At 46.0% G+C, this 22174-nt stretch overlaps 5 protein-coding genes across 5 annotated transcripts; 4 read left to right on the top strand and 1 right to left on the bottom strand.

Annotated features, from left to right (window-relative positions):
- Window positions 1-9200: 9200 nt before the first annotated feature.
- On the bottom strand, window positions 9201-10513 carry LOZ57_000173 (uncharacterized protein; the record flags this gene model as incomplete). Its single annotated transcript, XM_049249281.1, has 5 exons — window positions 9201-9570; window positions 9861-10071; window positions 10142-10244; window positions 10307-10322; window positions 10377-10513. The coding sequence occupies 5 exons, from the start codon at window positions 10511-10513 to the stop codon at window positions 9201-9203; spliced, it is 837 nt and encodes a 278-aa protein (XP_049111475.1).
- Window positions 10514-11556: 1043 nt separating this feature from the next.
- On the top strand, window positions 11557-13643 carry PPN1 (Endopolyphosphatase; the record flags this gene model as incomplete). Its single annotated transcript, XM_049249280.1, has 2 exons — window positions 11557-11722; window positions 11782-13643. 2 exons carry the CDS (start codon window positions 11557-11559, stop codon window positions 13641-13643), a joined length of 2028 nt encoding a protein of 675 aa, XP_049111474.1.
- A 2929-nt stretch (window positions 13644-16572) lies between these two features.
- Window positions 16573-17284, top strand: LOZ57_000171 (uncharacterized protein; the record flags this gene model as incomplete). Its single annotated transcript, XM_049249279.1, has 3 exons — window positions 16573-16611; window positions 16696-16702; window positions 16752-17284. 3 exons carry the CDS (start codon window positions 16573-16575, stop codon window positions 17282-17284), a joined length of 579 nt encoding a protein of 192 aa, XP_049111473.1.
- Window positions 17285-19930: 2646 nt separating this feature from the next.
- On the top strand, window positions 19931-21097 carry LOZ57_000170 (uncharacterized protein; the record flags this gene model as incomplete). The annotated part of the gene is made up of 1 exon (XM_049249278.1): window positions 19931-21097. One exon carries the CDS (start codon window positions 19931-19933, stop codon window positions 21095-21097), a length of 1167 nt encoding a protein of 388 aa, XP_049111472.1.
- Window positions 21098-21449: 352 nt separating this feature from the next.
- Window positions 21450-21662, top strand: LOZ57_000169 (uncharacterized protein; the record flags this gene model as incomplete). Its single annotated transcript, XM_049249277.1, has 1 exon — window positions 21450-21662. One exon carries the CDS (start codon window positions 21450-21452, stop codon window positions 21660-21662), a length of 213 nt encoding a protein of 70 aa, XP_049111471.1.
- Between the last annotated feature and the right edge of the window lie 512 nt (window positions 21663-22174).

Genomic DNA, 22174 nt, shown 5'->3' with positions numbered 1-22174 from the left:
TGGAGAGAGTAAGGTTGGTAGGAAAGGGGAATGTCGGTGAAGGACAGTATATATGTAGAGCTGCCAAAAAAAAGAGGGAGAGAGGAGAAAAAGCAAGGAAGAAAGAAAGGATAGCGCAGGCTCAGGGCCAGCAGTTTAAAAATAAACGGGCGAGTAGAAGAAGAGAGGGTGAGCCGGGTTGAGAAAAAAGTAGGATTCTGGTCTAGTAGATGTTTGTGGTAGGAAATGCGAGCGGACGGGCTCGGAATAGGATTTTAAAAAGAGAAAAAAAAAAGTAAATAATAAGACGACGGCCGTTCCCTCCGTCCATCCCCATATTATTATTATGTAGGGGACAGAAAGGGGAACAAAGGCCGTACGATGGGTCCAGGTGTACGTACGCAGCCGCCTCAGCCCTAACCAAGACTGACCTGGCGGATACGTTAAAAAAAACTCGGCTCAGTCGCTGCACAGCCTTCGCAGGTTAGTGAAGTGGATGTTACATGGAAGACGTAACATCGGAAGTTTCGTTTCGACGGGCATTTGTGGCCAGCAAATCTCGGGCAGCCGGTAATAATACTCTGTACTCCGTACGGAAGTATGGGATTGCTGGTAGAACCAGGCCAGTAGTATTTTTTTTTTTGAATTTTTTTGTTCTAGGGATGCCGGAAAGTAACCAACTAACTAACTAGGCTGGCTGGCGTGAGTCGCAGGAGTCATAGTGAGGGGGTCAAGCTGCAGGACGTGAGTGGCTCACGGGCAGGTCGGCCGCCAATAATGGGCGCTGTGATCCTCAATTATTATTATTATTATTATTATTATTACCATTAGCGTACGGAGTAGTCGCAAGGCACAGCGCGTGCCAAACGGGGGGCGCGCTGTGGTGAGCAGTACCAGAGCCGGCGGGCCTGGAGCATCCACCGGAGGATTCCAATCAAGCCTTTTTGGAGCCCGTTGGGGATCGTTCAGCCTCGGCGCTGCGCGGTCGGGTGGTCTGGCCTTCGCCGCGCACGGCGGCCGGGGGGATAATCCGGCGCGCGCCCTCGTTTCACGCACCGCGACCACCGCCGCCCCCGATGCCGCGCGCGGGAATGCGGAGAAGAGCCAGCAGAATGGGGGGGGTGTTCGCCCGTGAAGTCTCCATGCGGCGGTGCTGCGGGCGCTGGCCTTCGTCGACGAGACGCTCGCCATTGTTGCATCCGCTGGTGGGATCCCTCACCATAGCGCTCGTGGTCTACCCTTGTTCGCGGCCAGAGCTGGGGCACTGCTGGTGATGCCGGCGCTCTTTATAAAATCCTTCCCTGAGTTCGCCTCAGTAGTAGTCAGCAGCGCAGCCCCCTGAGGGTAATGGGTCTGCACTTTAAGGTTGGTGGCCGTCTCTGTTCTGCAGCGCGCCCGTGTGTGATTATTGGATGTTTAATTAGCTTATCCGCTTTTTGCCCCTTTTTCACTGCTGATCGGGGTGCAGTGGTCGTGCGAGGATCGTGTTGCTGAGCGTCCGCGGCGCCTTGTGGCTGGCGGCAAATTGCTTCGCGAGACTCCGTTCCTCCGAAGTGTCGACGGCATATGGACGACTTTTGTCCTTCGTACCCCGTACTATCGCCGTTGGGTGTTTTGAAGATAAACTTTCTGCTTGGAATTTCGCGTGTGCTGAAAGGACGGAGTTGCCAGTTGCTCGTATGACGGGAGGTGGTTGTTTGCGCCTCCTCAGCACTGCTGTGCGATTGGCCGGCGAGCCCAAGAATGCGGCTATTAGGTTCGCAACCCATTTGTCAATTGCTCGGCTTAGAGTTTGCTGGTACAGAATGTATTGATAAATAGTGAGAACTTTGTGCATCCTTCTCGCAGCTGCGTCTCCTCTTGGAAGTTAAGAACTGCCGTGAGGAGCTAGTGATCAGCACTTGTTCTGTTCTGTACGGAGTGGCCGTACGAAGTATTTCCTACGTAGGCGATTTCAACGATTTTCCTTGGATGAGCAGGTAGGTCACCTAGGTAGGTGAGTGGGAGATAGTTGCCCGATTTTCCTTAAATACGGAGAACAGAGTACGTTCCAGCTCATCGATCTATGGCCTTGAAGTGCTCCTGACACATCTCCAGTGGCTGAATAACATGCTTGGTGATTTCGCTCCGCCATGAAGGATCCCGATTATTATTACGCATTCCTTCGAAGCACCAGTTCACAGCTGAAGCATATTAATCGTCACCGCCCTCGTCCCCCACACTCTTGGACCACTCCCGCGCCGCGTGGACCTCAGACGCCCTCCTACCTTGCGCTTCGTCGAACGGGAATTCCCCGCGAATTCTACATTGATCGTGATCCTCTAGTCGTTGGCCAAAGCAAAGCTCCAAGAGAATGATACCAAGCGAGCGAAATCGCAGCTGTTTTGCTCGGCTGTCCTAGTCGAAAATTCAGAACATCTCGACGGACGAATGGCTCATCGTAGGCCATACAATTGCAATCACCTGGACCTAGAAAGAAGAGAATGTCCTTTTTTTGAAGAATCAACTTTGAGCCATGGCGTGAACTGCAACCGAGTGATTGAGGATGCAAGCAGCAAAGCAATGACGTAACGTTGGCGTCGACTGAGTAAGTTTCCGGAGAGAATATGACACAAGCTTTATGCATTGGTATCTTCACACGGCTCACTCTTCAATCCGGGTGTAAATGGTATGTTTCACCTGCCCCATGAGTGATTTCGGCGCTGTCGTTATCATGTCGGTAATGGTCTCGACTTTGGTCAACCTGGAGATTTGAGCCAGCTATCTCTAGATGAACGCTACATTCATCTGCCTCGATAGGAGAGGGCAACCAGTAAAGCAGCGCTGCGGTTTCGATAGCCGGAGGGCATTTGCGGGAATAGATCTCATATTCCAGATGAAATTGATCTCAAACAACGTTTCTAAAAGAGCGTGGTGTTCTAGCTGAAGGTTTATACAATGGTTCTTTCTATAAGAGCACGGCCACTGCTTCTGGAGTGCTAAAAAGAATTTCTAATTTCTCTCATAACTTCTTGAACACCACTTCCAAATGTGAAATATCGTTCACTCTATGATTAGAGATGTTTGGCGGTGACAATGCTGGCTTGATGTTCCTGATTCTTTTCCCCACCCGCTCATTACCTATGTCCAACTGGTCAAACAGCCCCTTTCTGAGAGGACTTCTAAACTGAATTTGAGCCAAAATTCAGCGCAAAGGGATTTTGAGCGTGCTGGTTGCCAGTTGAAGGTTCCGAACCTGGCTCCGCCTGAAGCTGTATTGTCAAGGGACAAATACTCTTTCAGGCTCATTGCTATCGCGTTTATCCTGCAGATAGTGTCCAGAAATGGTTCATACCAATATCCTGACGCACCCTGTGCAAAACATAGTGCAAATCCATGTTACTCCAGCCTCTGCTTCCTGGGTCGTTCACCAAACACCTAGCTTGAGGCGATCAGTGGAAACGGCCCGACGAGAATGCCAGCCACTTCAATACTACTTATTTTGATATAGAAAAGTAGAGGAGAAAGGAGGTGATCTGATTCTGGAAGATTACCTGAGGGCGCTTGAAAACACTACGTTCCGATGGAGAGATGTTGTATGTCTTCTTGATGTCGGCATCAGAGACTGCATGTCCATTCTACCAATTTTAGTGACTCGGTTGACATGTGAGGTCGTCTCTGGAAGCCGCGAAGGGTGGGTAATCTCTACAGCCCACAGTGACCTTAACAAGAACAATGTAAATGAAGAGACGGAGCTTCTAAAGGAAATCGCAGCATGCGTCACACCGCTCTTCAGAACGTCCGATTTCGTCTGCCAAGAATCACCTATGTAGTTACCGATCTATTTGCTGGACTCCTAAGTCGTAATCGACATAAATTTAATACCGATTTCGATATTTCTCACAGATGCAAGAAGCATCCGAAGTTCGTCGAGAAGGATACATTTGGCTTTGCACAAGACTAGCCCAGGCTATTACAGAACGACGAGGCTACTTTGAATACGTTGAAGAGTGCAATGGTAAGAAGCTCAAAGCTATAACTCCTGGAGATAGAGCTCTTGCAAACCGAATTTCCCGTTCCCTTGAAACCCTAACCCGTTTTGTATAGTCTACCATCTAAAGCCGCTATGGAAAGCGTTCATGAGTCCAGTAAACAGTATCCTCTCTCGATCTGTCGCTGAAAAGGATGAATCAGACTTAAGACAATAAGAAGTCGTATGCCACTATATCTTACTCTATACCTTACTTCGTCGATAGTGAGGTGTCTAAGTCAACCTCTGCCGAAACTCATCATTTCAAGCTGCGAACGAGACTTAACGAAGCAGTGAAATGCTGCCCCATTTTGCCTTCAAGGGAAGATATTTTGGAATGAACAAGAGTGGTGGAAACACCTTTTCTCCGATATTTGTGCTCCTATTTGTGCGTTTTCAAACTGCGACTCCCCGTGCTTCTGCGATATCGATGAGAGGTTTTTACCATGAAATGCAAACTCATCGTGTTAACTACTCATATGATCAAGGCCACGAAAATAGATATCCTTAGTATTGCCAAAAGGTCACTAGATAAGATATACCTCTTTAACTGCCTTTAAAAAACATCTCGCATCTCATCAAGGACAATTGGCATTAGTTGCAGTCACTAGTTATCTTATTTTTTAATGTTTAATTATTGCCACAAGTGCAAAAAGAGAAGGGCAATCCTCTTTTATTACACCCTTTGAATAAGCGTCATCTGAGTCCCACCTCAACAGACCCAAGACCTACGAAGGTACTTTAATATTTCTCCAATTTTGTGTGAGAAGAATTTAAGACAGCCAGGTGCCTCAGATACATATGAAAGTTGAAAGCTGAAGAGAGCTCTAATGTTGAAAAGTTTTTGTTTATGACTGCAACTGAAAGCCAACGAGGGGTATTGGGGTCGACTCTGGAAGATAGTAATAGTAAAATAAGCCTAACAAATCCGTCGGATGACTCGCCTTTAATAGTTGTTGCCAGAACCGGGCATGGGCCAGTGGTAACTGTGGGATTATTGCTTGAAACTAAAAAATTGGATGTGAATGAGAAAAAATAAATAGTTACATGCTCATTGCACATGCTATTTCTGAAGTTACTACTTTAAGGGGCTCTTAGGTCTTCAGGATACAGGTTTGTTCTCTCAACGTAGTTTATACACGCGGTAGAATCATCGTAAACTAGTCATCAGAAGCACTATGTTATTGAAAGGCTTTGTCCATAGATTAATTTAAACGTCCATCTTGTGATTTCCCCAAATATCTTGGAGAGGAGGGGGTATAAACAAGTCTAAGACGGATACAGCAAGCAAGATTTTCGCAGTTGGGAACATTTATCGGGTCGGCAGGACGGAAAATTTGACGATATTCCTTTCCTCTCGAAGTAGCACAGGCGCGGAAGTAAATCCCCGTTGACCCTCGAGGAACCCATTCGGTGTACCCTGCTGAAAATCCGCTTACATCGGAGCCCGGAGGGATATCCTTTTCCTCCCAAGAAGTGTATCGGAGAGCCCCGTTGGCATCAATGTAGACGGTTTGGTTTCCACTATGGGCCCAATTGTCCTGTTTTCATTGAAGACAAACCCTTAGTTGATTCAGGAAGGCGATAAGAAGTATTGATAGCGTACCAACTGGTTCATCAAGCCATGTCCATCCTTGAAGCGCGTACTTTGATCAATTGGATAGTGTTTGTATATGGACCAGTCCACCGTTGCGTTACCGCCGAGATAAAATTCGCCATAATACGCAGTCACCGGCCACACCCGCCCTTCTTCTGGATACTCGCCGAAAAGAACAAACGTTTCAGGCACTACTGGGGGCCCCGCGAGAGCGACCGCCCCAAAAAGGGGTGCCAGCAAGGCCAAAGCGCAAAGCTTCATTTTCGATCTGCAAGGAAAGTACCTAGTTCGGGGCCCACCCGAAACCAGCAGGGTATAAAGAACAAAAAAATGCGTAATCTATGATGTTTCAGAAAGCATCAATTCGGGAACACATGCTTATCTTTATATACGGTCAATATCCGACAGAGACGATGTATCACCTGCGACCTGACCATCATGGGTGATAGAGCGATTGCAGGGTTAATCGCAATTCAATAGGGTATACAGAGTACAATCCGATCCAGAGGCAAGTTTGCTTTCACTCAACGCATCGAACAAAAACGATGTAACTTCGTTTTGAGACTATGATTGGTGTACTTAAAACCCACAAGTATTTAACTCTTGAAAGATCTCGTCTCGAGTTTAGATAGTTGAAGATCCGCCTTGTTGGGTGACACAAACTCACAAACTGGGGACTCATTTCACTAGGATGGGTAGCCAACAATTATACAACGCCGTATAGACCAGTTCCTGTCAATAGTAGACCAGAAATCAGGCTTTTTTTTTTTTTTTTTTCAGCATCATCCATAGATGAAGTCTAGCTTGATGTAGGAGTTCATCGGCCTCAAGATTACCCTGAGCTAATGAGGTAAATATTCCAGAACACAGATGAGATTTTTGCAGAATCCATTTTACTCCCTGACCATGTTGCATTTTGACTTTTGAAACCCCGACTGCAAGAACCAACTTTGCAGAGAATCTAGAGCCGTATTCAAAAAAAAAAAGGGGGGGGCCTCAACATCTTTCATACTCCGTATATACGCGAAGACCATGAAACAACATTTTAACCTCAAAACAATAGTGTTCCGTAGAAAAGAATACCTGAAAACTTCGAGGAGCTTGTTTCAGTCATTTTGGTAATTGTTAGTGCTTAGGGTTGAGTTTCGTATTCCAGGCCCCCGAATTTTATCCCTGTTACTGATCAGATTTTTGCGAGCTCAATTTCCATATTTAGGATAGAGTGCATTATCATTGTGGGTAGCCAACGATTGCAATTTGTACTCTGCAGCACACGATATTCTAAGAATAGCTCTGCCTGGTCATGATTGTGTGATGTGTTTTGCTATAAGCAGGTGGAACAACTAAGCGCCGATTCCGAAATCCTCGCCCCGCTGGTGAGGGTTTAACTTGTAAACTAGCGCATTTTTGTCAGAAGCTTGTTTCTGCTGCCAAAACTCTAAAACACGTGAAGAATCCAGCTTTTCGGCACGCCCGATTAATGGCCTGGAATTTTGGAAGAACTAGAATTAGAGTTGAAACTTGATTTTCCAGTGCAGATCGTCTAAATGGTGTTTTTTGCCTACACTCCACATTGGAGCTTGATCTTTCGCCCGGCGCCGCGGACTTTGCATATTCGGGAATTGTCATAGAGGGAGAATCACAACGATGTGAATGATGAAATCGAGAGGCTAGCAAAATACGGAGGTCGCCGCCAAAAGTTTTGGTCCCCCCATAAAATACAGAGCCGTAAATAAATTACAATAGATTACCACTATGTAACAAATTACACCCCGCCAAATCAATTAATCAACTAGATAAGTCAACAAGCTTCTGTGTGGAGTACGCGCTATTCTAAAATCACCATATTAAATTGAAAATTCTACAGCTCTTCAACCTCTACTGTTTCTATTAAATCAAGCCCATCAAACTGAGATAGATCTTTACTTGAATCATGTTCAAAATCACCATCTATGTCTGAATCAGAATTGCTTGCTTCATCAGGGGTTGTTTTCTGAGGGGTAGAAATTAGACTTCACAGCCAACACTTTTGAATGGTGACTGTAAAAGCTTGTTCAAAGCTCCTACTTCATGTACAAAGAATATGGAGCACGCGGAGTAGAGATCAAGCTCTCCATACAAAATCATTTTTAAAGCTCAGATGGAAACCAAAAGAGGCCCCTTTTCAGCCTGGTTACACTAGTGTACAGTAATTATGTTGTATGCATTTGGAAATATTACAGCCGCTAAGCCCCTGAGGACCAAAACTTTTGGCGGCGACCTCCGTAGCGCCTTTAGAATGAAAAATAATAGCCCCAACAAGGCACCCCAGTATTTTGACTTTTGTTGAAGGATGAAAACCTTTTTCCCCAAATCACAAACGAAATGGCACCTCTATCCACCATGACAGAGATGTTCTTTTTTTTTCTCTCTCCTTTTCAACGAGAACAGTGGGCCTCTATCGTGCAGTTATCTATCGGAGCCGATAGCTCGAAAAAGCCCGAGGCATACGTGGCTACACTTGAAAAAAGCGATAGAAACATTTGCCTGGGATATGGAAGAAAAGATTGACCATAGCTTGACCATAGCGTAAGCTTCTGTGCACCTATATAGAGGATGCAGAACAGAGACTTCTATGGTTACCATTGTTCAAAAGAGCTACTACTTTGATATAGATACCCGCGTATCCATCTTGCTACACAGCCTTAAAATTAGGCAAAGAGGCATCCAGCAATAACTACGAAATTAAAGAAATCGTGATATCAACTCAATAAACTCAAGAAAGTAACCAAATATGCAGATGGAGTGCAGTATATCTATTGGTTTGTGTTCGTTGAGAGAAAAGTATCCTCTGAACCTGGTGGAACGCGTCAGCTGTGCTTATGTATGTACTCCGTATGTACTTTCAATTTCATCTCTGATATTTCCGCTCCGGTGTTTTCTTTTATTAAAATATCAATAAGTAATCCCATGTCTAAACTTCATGATTTCTGTCTCTAGACTTATAGTCTGCTGGGCATGCATATAATCGACCATTCTTTGTCTGAGTAAAGACTAACTTTGCTGGATCCCAATTCAAGGGGCCATTCTTCAACAATATTTCCTATGTACTTTTAGAGACTTTTCTACTCCGTACAGAGTACTATGATGCAGATGCTGTGTCCTACGCGTTCCCTTGAGCTGTTAAACTCTAAACGTTTGCAAGTTTTAGAACTGCGTCGCATCGAATTCCAGAGCAGTTGATAACTAGATCATCTAGAATAGCCACGCAATACAAGCGGAAGAGAAATCGACCATTTCTCTATATGTATAATACATGCCTCCTGTTGCCTTGACAAATCATTTTGTGGTGCATCCACGTGTCTCGTACGAGGAGATTGTTCACTAACCAAACAATCATAGATCTATCTATGTGCCAATTCCTGGCTTCCAAGCGCGCCGATTAACTGTTGCGATTTCTACAAGAATGGATAGTATTGCTGCCGGGTCTCACTCCTATAAATTAAGCCCTAACGATGTCCTTCGTTTCTGCTGGGCTTTTCAAGATTGCTCCGGCTGCTTGAAGGCAGCAAGCTTCTGCAGCTGGTGCTCGTCCGTACGTCTAACACCACGTTGTTCTATCTGCTTCGTTCTCGATCATGAAGTTATGTTGCCTAAGACATCACACTTTCCATAGTCTTCGACTTGTGTTCCCAATAGGGCCTCGATACCCATCCTCTCGCCGCTGGGAAACGATTCGATATGCGCCCTCGGCCCAAAAGAACGATGGGAGCTACGATCACGACCTTTCGGATGCGCCGTTAGCACATTCACAGTCTTGGCTACAGCGATAGCCGTGTTGGTCACTTTGATACTGGCTGCTATCTTGTGGGTGGTGACTTCGGCTGTGACAAGAAGGTTAAGAGAGAAGCGGGGTGAAGAAGAAGACGGGATGGGAATTGCTACCGGAACTGGGGTTCTAGGGATGATAGAGGCCTGGTGGGGAAATTCGAGGTTGGCGCAGATGCTAGAGAGCCGAAATCAGGTCGGAGTGCAGAACTACCCCGATGACGACGGTGAGGGTTCCTACGAGGGCGCAGATGAAAGGCGTCCGCTTTTGGGATGAGCTTTTTAGTATTCCCTCGAATAGTATCTGGGGAATGGTTCTGGGCTATATTAAAAATTATATTTTGATGATATGTGATGGGTTTTTTGGGATGTTACGAATTATGATGTACGATAATAATACTCGACGGGGAAATGACAATGGATGAAATATGAGATTCGTTAAATCCTTCAGTATATATAGTTATATACTCTGTATCGAAATCCTCAACCTTTGCAGACCTTGCTAACTTTGTATTCGACGATCGGGCGCTGACCTTTTTCGTAAATAAAGTGGCCGGCAGCGACGAAGACTTCAGTCTCAAGGAAGGCGTAACGTTCATCGCCAGTCTAGTAATACCGGAGGTAAGAAGATGAGCAAAACATGGTATAAGTGCACTGACCTCGAATGTAAGGTGGGTAACTAGCAAATTATTATGTTAGTATTAGTCAACGGAGTAACTTGAAAGAATCAAAGACAAGGGGTATCGCACATGAATCGCCAAACGGGGTGGTGATTGACTCAGATTCTCCACTCAGAATTGCAGTGAGTTCTGGGGAAACAGAAACAATACCCGTATAATGGAGGTAGACGGACTAGAGCATCGTCAGCGTGCTTATGTATTAGTACAATTCGCCGGGCCGTCAAGGTTTCTTACCGCTCCATCCTCAGTCCTAGCACTTTCGTTAGCTGCTCGGGGTGTCTGGAAAAAGAGGGGAGTTGCTTACTGGATCACTCCATGTGCATTGAGCCTGAGCCGTTTACCGTCGGCATCCACACTAATATAATCATTGCCAGTGCCAACAAATTTGCCATTAAATGCAGGAGCAAAGCCCGGCTCACTCTTGATAGAGCCGCCAACCATAGGCTATGAATGGAATCGTTAGACCTCTGTCGTCTGTCCCATTTTAGAGGCTTCATCATACCGTCACTAACAGGTTGCATTTTCGGGAAGAGTTTCCTTTAGCATGATATCGTCAGCCCCAGTGGGACGGCAGCGGTGAGGAAATAACATACCAACAGTAGTGGGGGGCTCAATGAAAACCTGCTTTGCGTCAGCTCATGTGCTAAGAGTGTAACTATCTCCTGCAGAGCCCACCTGGATGGTAAAGGCAGGCTGCAAGCTTGGGAAACCCGACATTTTCGCAAAGTAAAACCTCGGCCGGGATAACTATCACGAGTGACTGCAGAACAATGTGTGAACGTTCAGAAGGACAGTAATATTATCGTTCTCGATATTACATCTGGGACCAGGGAGGGGCGCTGACTACCCCGCCTGCCATGGGTTGGACAGGCAGTCAGTTCCTCGGTTGAAACCATCATCCGCCCCAAGCACGACAGCTCGACCTCAACCACCTCTGGAGCGCATGGAGCGCGGCGACAGCCGCTGCACCCGTTTCACTGGCGGCCCCTTTTCGGAATTAGTCACGCCTGGAAGCTGCGCTTGCTGGTGCTGCTGGCCTATCTCGCCCCTACCGGCTAGGACAGCTAGTTAGCTCGCTAGTTGGCACATCCTGCGCTCCACCGTTCCTCATGGCGATGCTGCTAACGCGGCATGACCGCTAGTTAGCTAGTTACCTGTCACAAAGCTGTCATGCTCTGCGATTCGCATATTGCCGTCGCGCCGCCAAACGCCTCGCCGCTGAGGGTGTCAGCCTGGTGATGTCATTTGACCCGGCGTCAGCCAATCAGCGGCGCGGGCCGCTCCTTCCCAAGCCTTGTCACGCTTCCTCGACTTCAGCTTCAATTGGGCGGCATCGTGTCTGACAGCTGTGATTGCGCCTCGCCCTCGTTGCCTACGCTTCTTTTATTTTTACCCACGCTCGCTTTGCTCCCTTCGCTTTGCTCCCTACGATCCATGCTGTAGAATGAGCTGTTGGGCGCCGGCCCTCGCAACTTACCGACACGATGAGCCCCTGGTTCTGGAGGATATCGCTCGTGGCAGCTCTTGCGTCGGGACTATCTGCACAGACACAGCAGCCGCTGCAGGGGAGGATCGATTTCGAAGGCCAGACCTCCTCAATCAGCAGCCACGCTAAACCGAAGCTACATGGCCGATTTTTACATATTACCGGTGGGTAGAAATCCGAACCGCGTGGATCTGTCTTTGTTGACACTTTTTCCCATCGTAAGATATCCATCCAGATCCGCATTATAAGGCCTTCACCAAGTCCGATTCCACTCGTTCGTGCCACAGGGGCAAAGGTGATGCGGGCTACCTGGGCACTGCAGGAAGCGACTGCGATAGCCCTCTGACACTCGCCAACGCGACTTTTAAATGGATACGCGATAACTTGAGAGATTCTGTTGACTTCGTAATTTGGACAGGAGATTCAGCGCGCCACGATAATGACGAGAAAATTCCACGAACCAACGAAGACATCGCTGCGCTTAATCAGGCCATGGTCGATGGTCTCACCGATGCCTTTTCTGAGAAAACTAAGTCTGGGCGGCATCTCCGGATACCGATCGTCCCTACAATCGGTAATAATGACATAAAGCCGCATAATATCTTAAAAGCTGGCCCTAATCGATGGACGAAAACTTTTTCCACTATGTGGGGCGCGTTCATCCCGGAAGCGCAACGTCACACCTTCGTGGAGGGAGGCTGGTTCTATTCCGAAGTTATACCAAACAAGCTGGCAGTTTTCAGTCTCAATACGATGTATTTCTTCGACAGTAACAGCGCTGTGGATGGGTGCTACGCTAGATCCGAACCAGGCTATGAACATATGGAATGGCTACGAATTCAACTCCATTTCATGCGAGAAAGGGGCATGAAGGCAATACTGATTGGCCATGTACCTCCTGCCAGAACTGCTTCAAAAGCGGCGTGGGATGAATCATGTTGGCAAAAGTACACTTTATGGCTGCAGCAATACCGCGATGTGATAGTGGGTAGCGCTTATGGACATATGAATATCGATCACTTCATGTTTCAGGACTTTCATGATTTAAAAATCGGAGACAAAAGCGCCCTGGCGCTAGAGAAAAGATCCGATGTGTCCAAGAAGCTAAGCATTCAGTCAAAAACATCGTACCTTCGCGAGTTGCGGAAAATTTGGTCAAAAATACCGTCGCCTGCTGAGGATAATGACGTTCTGCTGCCTCTTTCCACCAGGAAATTGAAAGATAATTACCACCGCAAAATAGGCGGGAAATGGGGTGAACGATATGCCGTTTCTTTAGTCTCTCCCAGTGTCATTCCCAATTACTTCCCAAGTTTACGCGTGATAGAATACAATATTTCTGGCTTAGAGGAATCGGAGTTATGGTTTCAGCGCTTTCTTGAAACCCCTTCGACTCTTGCAATTGATCCGCCAAGTCTTTCGTTAGAGACGGCGAATGAAAAAGATTTGCCTGTGCCAGAAATGCAGAAGAAAAAAAAGAAAAAAAAGAAAAAGAAGAAGAAGAAGAAGAAGAAGGGAAAGAAAAGACCTCCGAAGTTCATAGTCCCAGATCCGCCTTCAAAGACGGCACCCCCAGGGCCAGCGTACTCGAATCAGCCATTTACTTGGCTGGGATATACCCAATATTATGCCAACATTACAAAATTCAATGCAGAGTTCAAACGTAACTCTGAACATCCAAAAACACCTTTAAGCTGGCGAGATTACCAACTACAGAAAGTCGATGGCCAGGACCCGGAAGACATCTCATTCGAGTTTGAAGTAGAATATGAAACTACCATGGATAAAGCCTTTAAACTAAACGATATGAGTGTTAAATCCTACCTAAAACTGGCGAGGAGAATTGCCCAACGTTCTAAGACCGCCTCCGGCGCTCGGAGTGACTGTGGTAACGATGACTGTGAATATCAAGCCATTGAACCCGAAACCAACAGCAAGCTTACAATTTCAAATGTGAAGCCTGGAGAGGAAGGTGAAAAAGATTTATATACTGCTCGTATAAATCCTTGGAAAATATTCCTTCGTCGAGCCTTCGTTGGGTATTTTTCCGATGACGAGCTCCATTCGATAAGTGAATATGCCTAGGCTCTTTATGGCCGTCTTTCCTTTTATTTCTGCATTATGGGACTTTTGCCCCCCCCCCCCAACAGGCTGCATCGAGCGAGTTTGGTTTTTATTTTTATTCTACTTTACCTCCCTTTTTTATATATACAGACCTTTTATGTGCGCCTGCCTGTTCATAAATACCAGACCTGTTTTTTTGTCCTAGAAGAGTGAAGTTTGATTAGACTATGCGATATTGATCATCTGAATGATACTGCCCTCGGGGCGTTCCGAGTCACCGCCTCAGCTGGAATCCAACGGTGAATGGATTCCCGCTTCCCTTCGCGCACTTTGATGTCCCACCTTTCAGTGACAGGCATGTTTTGCCTCCAGCAGGTGAAGGCATTCAAATTCTTACTAGCTGGATCTTTGAACATAAATACCCCTTCGCCCCGTTCCCTTTCCTTTGCTTCTTCCTTCATTCTTATTCTTCCACTACTCAGTCGCACAGGAGCGGCTCAGACTCAAGAGAAAGCCTGTTTCTTGCCATGGTTGAAGTGCTACCACTAATGAGTGAGCCTCTTGTCAATATACTTGGCAATTTTCAGAATTTATTGAGCTAAGAAGGTTAATAAAGCACAAGAGCAGAACAGTATATTCTCAAAAGAAGATCTAGTGAATCTAGCTGAAAATATCTGGTTTTATATAAACGTATGCTACATGTGTGTACATACATTCGCGCCACCAGCAATCTCACTTCAATGAGATAGCTGATATCAGCAATATCAACCTTACTGTTGGCACTTTTACCTGCCTTCTTGAGGCATAATTGCACAAAATCAGTTGACTTTGATTTTATGACAGTATTGAGCTCCAATTACAGATCATCTGTCTGATTGATCATATCGATCTCTTTAACTTATGTCTGCTTACTGCACTGCAGCGAGAAAAACTACACCTTAAATAAAAGGAGCGCCTCTTCTTAAAAAGTAGCCAAGGTTTCGAGATATCTTCCTTGTTCTTTATGCAGCATCAATTTTTGTGCTCTGTCCGCCCCTTTATTGACAAGAAATAATAAACCTTCGAGAAACAGTAAAAGCCGACGACAAGATGGCCTATCCTCTGTGAGGTGGAAATGAAGACTAAGTGGACAGAAGGCGTACAGCAGGAATCGGAGGATATTCTCTGGCTGCTGGGGGCATGAATCGGTAAAACTTCTACAGAGTGGGTAGTCCCTGCGTGTCTGATACCCACAAGCCTCGAAAATATTTCAGTGAGGGAAATCGACTATAATACACATTCTACCCACTCCCCAGCAGTTTCTGATAACTAGAGATACTTCTCAGTTCTCACCCAGAAAATGTGGAGCCATCTCACCCTCACCATTTGCTAAAATGCGTGCAAAAAATAAGTATCTGTTTCCGTTCTCAGTCAGATTACACTCAAAAATTTGGAAATGCCCCGTTATCTCTGTTTCTCATTCTTATGAAGTCTCTGGTTAAGGGGCTTCAATCTAGAGGATGATTGAGAAACAATAACTATTAGAGCTTAAATATCAGTTTACAGACTGAGAATCAGTAATTGCGATATGAGCCACGCTAGACTCAAAGGATTTGTTAAAGTGGTTTCTTCTCTTGTCAAAAAACTCAAGGCTGACAAGGCACTTGCGGACAATGTCACTGCAACTGCTGAAGAAGTAGAAGAGTGTGGTGCCATTTCTGTATTTTGATAAGTTTCTGCACCATCATAGCCACCTTTATCAGACATCATTGTATTCTGGTCTTAAACAACTGTTTTAAGTCATAATCATTAAGCGCAAAGATGACCTTGCGACAGACATAACTAGGTAGTTATGGAATGGTAGCATCGCAGCAGCCTTCTATGGATGCTTAGTTGCATGATAAAGAAGCCTCCTCCTTATGTGTAGGGATGCTATGTACGGAGCAATGGAGGAGTGATTCTCACTATGGAGTGCTCCGTATAGTGAGTTTTTTCATAACTTCAGAGTCCGAGTTTTTTCAGATTCTCAACATTCTTAAAAGATACGATGTCTTAAGAAGAAGTAGTTGGACAAATGATTTCATAGTTGATCATGATGACACTATGAATTCATCATCTGTGAATCCTTTTGCTTTTCTCAGTTGGCGTGTGAGAAACAGATCAGTCCTCAATATTCTCCTTGAGTCAGAATCATATTTATAATTCATTAAAAAAAGTTGATCCGCCAAATGAGAAAAATTATCTTTCGCAAGAAATAATGAGAGAATGCCAGAACAAAAAATAAGTCTTGACGTATTATCTGGCCACATATATGTTGGATAACAATTTGCCTATACTCTGCAGTTATTGGACATGTCTAACAAGAAAAGTCAATACAGCTCTATTTTGATCTCTTCGAACGATGATAAAGAGAAAAGAACACAAAGAAAAATGCGGAAGTGGCCACAGTTGATTGTGTTATTTTGATGCTATTTTTCTAGATAATCTCATAAAAAGGCTGCGGTCGCCATTGCCCGTTAAAAATTGTTATGCCTGATAAAGATATCGCTCGATAGTGCATTAGTATATTAAACGAGACAATGAGATACTCGTTCTTATAATTTGTGAAAATGGTAAACATATGACGCATCGATATATTTTTTCAACGGGGGAGGGCAAAATCTGAATTTTTGAATGCCAGTTGCCGGCATGGTCTTCAACGACAACTTATTTTCGAACGAATAGTCGGGTATTCCAGATTTAACATGGAGTTACGATATCAATGAAATACTGACATTCACCCAGCACCCGTCAGTGACACTACCTTGAACATGCCGCAAAGAAACGGATTTCTTTCTGTTCTTCGGGTATATGTATATATATATATATATATATATATATACAAGCGAAGCCTGACACCTAGAGCATATCAGCATCGATACCCAGTGTCAAAGAAGCGTTTCGAGTGTAACTATAAAAAGCATCAAACAAAATGGAATCTCAAAACCAAGATGCCGCCCAAAGTTCGAAAGTAAGTAAAGAACTAACTCACAATCCAAGCGTTCCCTTACTTGCAGCACTAAATATTAACCATCTATTGACTAACATTAACCAGTCTGGAGGTTTGAAACCAAGGCCATGGCATCTCTTAGCATCAACTAAACATCCTAGGTACCAAATGGACTTCACAAGAAGAAAACTTTCTTGTTATCCATTCAATGGATCCAACAATATCCAACGATTGGCTTTTTAAGAATATGCCAGGAAGCAACGGAAGAACATTAAATTCGGTTGCCGGCCACTTTGGTGATATGCGACTCAAAAAGCGACTGGCTAAGAGTTGGAGAGCAAAGACATGGGATCATAGCACTCCATGGACCATCGAAGAGGACGCAGAGATCCTGCAGTGGCACGTTTCAGGCCGAGCATGTTTAGATGCACAGATATTTTACGCAAACGACCGTGCTGGCGGAGCAGTACTTGAGCGAGAAGCCTATCTTTGTGAAGATACAGAGCTAGTCGAGACGGTTGCGCGAATTGAGGAGAGGTTGAGGTTGATTTTGCTCGAGCATGATATGATCAACGCGGACTCGGACAGAATGATAATGCGACATGCGGCAATCGAACTTCGACGAGAGGAGTCGCATGGCATCGACGAAATTTTTACCGCAATCAAGGACTCATTGAGGAACCGGGATGGCTAGGATGGGGATGGGGATGGAAATATCACTAACTCGAAGCAGGGGTATATTTATAATCGCTTTATTTAGCCATTCGTTGCGTCTTGTTTGGACATATGTGTAAGTATATATTGGTGGTCGAGGGAAATTTGGTATCAGGGAGCGTGGTGCGTTAATTACCCAGTTAGTAGTTATAGCAAATACTGGAGGGTTCATACTTAGGTTCTTGCCTTTGTCCTTTTGGTATAACTATGTATCTCAATGATAGCTTATCGATTCAAAAACATGTGCGAAAGAAGTGTGGTAGACTGAGATTCCAAGCGAAACATCGTTGGTTTTGCATATGTCTACGATGGCATCTGGGGGCCTTGGCTGGGCAAGATACCTGCGGAGTACGGAGTAGTTACTCTATTTGTTGGTGGGTTGGAAGGCGTCCTAAATTTCCTCTTTCGGCTTGGGTGGCTTGTCGAGTTTAGCACTGTTGACGCCACCGGAGTTGAACTGCTAGGTTGCTCACGCCGCTCTCAGAGTTTAGAGCAAGGCATTCATCGATATTCGTTTCTTGTATATTTTCAGAAAGGCCGTCTTCAATGGACGAGGTTCGATCATTCCCCAGGTAGGTATGTATCAGCACCGCAGACGCAAAGAAAATGGGCTGGCGGTGCCTTGGGCAAAGAATGAGCCTTAGGAGCGCCCTAGTTTGCAGCTTGGGCATGCGCTCCCCGAGTTTCCGCCCCAAAGGGCATTGGGAACCAAACTCCCGAGGAAAAAATAATTGGAAACACGCAACGGCCAGACCCACCAGCTCAACGCCAACACGCGCTCGACGACGACAAAGACCACAATCGATGTTGGGGCGGGAACAAGCGGTGGCTGGGAGCTGTGCAAGGAACCAGGGATTTTCGCGCGGAATCTCGGGCCAAGACGAGGCGGTGCGCACAATACCAGTCCGCCGATATCGATTGCTTTGCTCACTTACGAACGCACAGTGGCAGAGCCAGGGCAGGGACCGAAACGTGCGACTCTCTCTCCCTTGCATCTCATAAGACATGAGCTTTTGCTCATAGCCTCACAAAGAGCACCGCTGAAGCGGAAGCGAACTGGAGCTCGGACATGATACCAGGGTTGGACACACGCACTACTCCCCGCTTGACACGTAGAACTGGCGGTGACGGAAGTTTCGCCGCAATGCATGATCCTGCAGAGCCAACACGCACAACGTGAGGCTAACCTGCCTAATGCTTGGACTTAGTTGTGCGGAGATGATGGAATAAGGTTGGAAAAAACAATGTTTTCCAGAACGAAGCCTTGCCCTGCTGCCCATGCCATGTGTGGTGATTTCAACTTTTCAACGGCCCCATCCTGATCGCCCACCCGTTGTGGGAAACCACCAAGTTCTCCGGCGTCATTCGACCCCAGAAATTTGCGGCGAAAGGAGCAAGACGTTCAATTGACGCTGGAAATCTTTTTCTACCAAGCTTTGGTTCCTATTCCCGACAAAGCCCTTGCAGCTCGGAATACTCACCCAAGCTTCTGATAACTTCCTTCTGACCGCATCAATGGAATCATTTCTGCGGGATCTTTTTTCGAAATGAAGCATCTACCCTGAACGTTTTCCGGCACGCTTCATTTTTTTGCTCGCCGTGGCCCTTGTATGCGCCCAATTCATCGCTGTCACCCTACCTAACTGTGCCGCAAGGCGCCCGCTTATTAACAACCGCCTTTGCGCTCAATTACAGAAAATGACTTGCAAATTGTCGAAAATCTGCACACCTAACTTCTCAGCGACATTTCGACTCACTGATCTGCTTGGTCCGTCTTCGCCGTTTCACTGTCGCTTCCAAAACGTAGCCGTACGAGGAGTCACACCTGTTTCCCAAGACAAACTAGAATTTCTGCAAACGTAAGTTCTCTGGTGGAACATTTGAGATTCAAGGCTAACGCGACCATTCAGATAGGTATTCTATATTGCTATTCTTCTTGCGCCCTCGTGTACATTACATTCGAATTACATCTGAACTCCGTTATCGCAAACATCCGGCTTGTTTATCTAGTCGCTTCGGTTGTCACAACAATCTAGTCTATTTGATTTGCAGAATATTGTATTTTATAAGCCAGCCCCTTTTCGTTGCGGATACCAGTGTTGGGACCAAAATTCCCAAGGACAAGCTACATAGAGCAGTGCAGTTTCGACTACATACATCCGGGATCCCGTTTGCGATCGTGAACACTTTGAGCAATCATTCAGGTGCGCCTTTGGAAAAGGCTCTGTTCTATTATCGCATCACCGAAGAGACCGGGGCCAAAAGCGTACTGCAAGCGCGCGCGACCGTTAAGTTTCATACCAACCAGCAGGCACTATTTTCTAAAATTAGACCCCGTATCAATCTGGATTCTGTTCGCTTTCCTAAATTTCGCCTAAGCGCCAGGCTGAATCGATCAACGGACGTATCTGAGGTGAGTTCGGAGTATATTTGTTTTTAGCTATTTAGCCGCCCAGGGTCGCATAACCCCAGCAAAAGCTCCCCTGGCCACTCCGCAATGCCTGCGTTGAACTCTACTATAAAGCAAAAGGGCCACCAGTTCGTGTTTCCTGTTTGATCTTGTTTCTTTCCGCACTTGTACTTTTCGTGAATTACTCTTGACCAGTGTTCGATTGCCCTTTTGGAAATGGATACCCCTTCTATCGAGAGCATTGAAAATTTATGCCAGGACTTTGATTCGGTATCGGAACTAACATCATGCTACTACTGCCAGCTCGAAGAACCTGTTTCATATATTGCGTGGATGGCCTCCTCCGATGTCGACCAAAAATTCTTGGGCTTATACGCGGAACGGACCAGCCATGACAACCCATTTCTCTCTGCGATGCTTTATAAGACCCTCGGACTTTCGGTGATATTATCCAAAAAACTTCTTCGGGCCCGCAAGCTACGACGATTAGATCCAACGCGGGAAACTAAATCCCTTCATCTGTACCACCATATACTATGGCTTTCGCGTGAGGGTTTGATTATAGTTGAGCAATACATCCTTCCCATGGTTGCTGACTACATAACCCTCAAAACTTTGGCATATAAACTTCGAGCGTCTTTCTACCATATAATCGTTCTTTTCCACAATCAACCAAGGGTTTATCAGTCACGAATCCATACCTTTCCTCCGTCTAGCTCGCATGTCGACGTTACCTCTCACTCCCAAAATAGCCCAATTGAACTAGATACCTCTAGTAACCGCGATTCTATCGTCCCATCCCCCCCGCCAAGCATAGGTGGGCCTGTTGGCGGCGGAAGCCGTGTACACCTTCGCCCTCCAGGCCTAGGAATAGATCCTGAAACCCCTAAATTTGCGGCATCTTTCATACTTCCAGCAATAGATTACACTCCCCGCGCAAGTGAAAGTTTCAGTTACGCAGCATATCTTGCTGAAGAGCTGCTTCCCGGTTCTCACCCAATCAGACTTTCCGTCAAGCTAGAATACGCTGCCTATTTGTATGATTGTGTTCATGATGCTGCAGCCTGCAGACGGGTGGCTAAAAAAGCCATCGCTGATGTATACAATGCTCAAGAAGGGATGGACGACGAGTCTTTTGAAGATGCTGCACAGTTAGTTGGAGTTCTTGGCAAAATGGTCAAGAGGGGAGCAAAAGCAGGCAGCGCGGCTGGTAGCAGTGCTGGAGTTGATAAATCTTGGAGCGAAGGGAGCCAGACGACGCCGACGCGCACCGGCGTGAGTGGAGAAAATACGCCACGAACGTGGCATAAGCGCGTGCCTTCAACAGATGGGGCTGTGGGTTCGCCGGGTGTGCACATTCCGGGCGATGGGACACCGATCTAATGCAAAACCCCTCGGGAATACCGTGTTGTACTGTTATATTTTTTCCTTGTGATACCTTTTTTGCTGGCGGAGCAATTGGACGTAGTTTTGTGTACACCGGAGGTCATTTTCATGTTTATGAGTTTTGATGCTTTGAAATATATTAAGGTATCTATCATTTCTGCCGAATCCGAACTAGGCATACAATTCACAGAACAATGCCTACTAGAAATAACTTACCTATGCCTACGGAGTACATTAAAAAAGCACCCGTGGTTGAGTGAAGCGGCATAATCTCGAATTATGATAACTTAAGGCTGTTTTCACGCACTACTCTGTACATAATTGACCCAACTAACTAGCATGCCTCGTCATGCAGTTTGAAACTATGGTTCGAAACACCAATTATTCCGGCCACTTTGACACCTGTCGCGGTCAGGAAATCATGGAGATCAGGGTTCAAATGTGGTTCTGGGGGCTACAAAAATTGCGAAATCGCTCAACACCAAAATGTCTTTTGACAGCGATTGTGCCGACTGGTAAAACCTGTGACATGGGCCGATTTGCACGAAGGATCTCTAGATGAACGGGGCAATGGGTGTCACATCAAGACACAGGTTTCTTTATATACGGAGCTTGGAGCTCGTACGTGGGTCCCCTCCTGAGGAGGAAGGATTTCTCAATGAGACCAGTCTATAGCTATAGAATGGAGTACAGAAAATCCGTCGAAGCTGGGCAATTGTGTACCTAAACAGTTTCTTGGTCGCTAACGACCTTTAGAGATCAAGGTTGCGCCGAGTTTAGCGCCCCCCAGCCTTTGAAACAAAACTTTCAACGACGTTCACAGACTCCCACGGCTTTGGCTCCAATAATGGTGGCGTTTTCTCGGAGCATTACTAGCCCAGGTCAAATCCAGAGGCTTCGTACAGAGTACGGAGCAGTTACACATGGCTGAAACCGCTTTTTGCCGATATCGAAGGGCTGCTTCCATGATATCTGATTCGTCTCATTTTCTCCCAGCGCTCTCCCCATTTATTCGCTACCTCAAGTTGGCGAAAACTGGCGCACGCCCAATGCAAAGCTAGCTGCACTTGTGGA

The sequence above is a fragment of the Ophidiomyces ophidiicola genome (genome assembly GCF_022830035.1).
Source record: "Ophidiomyces ophidiicola strain CBS 122913 chromosome Unknown scaffold_1, whole genome shotgun sequence".
NCBI lineage: Eukaryota > Fungi > Ascomycota > Eurotiomycetes > Onygenales > Onygenaceae > Ophidiomyces > Ophidiomyces ophidiicola.
Note: the sequence above shows the minus strand (reverse complement) of the source record. Positions and strands in the feature narration are given on the sequence as shown.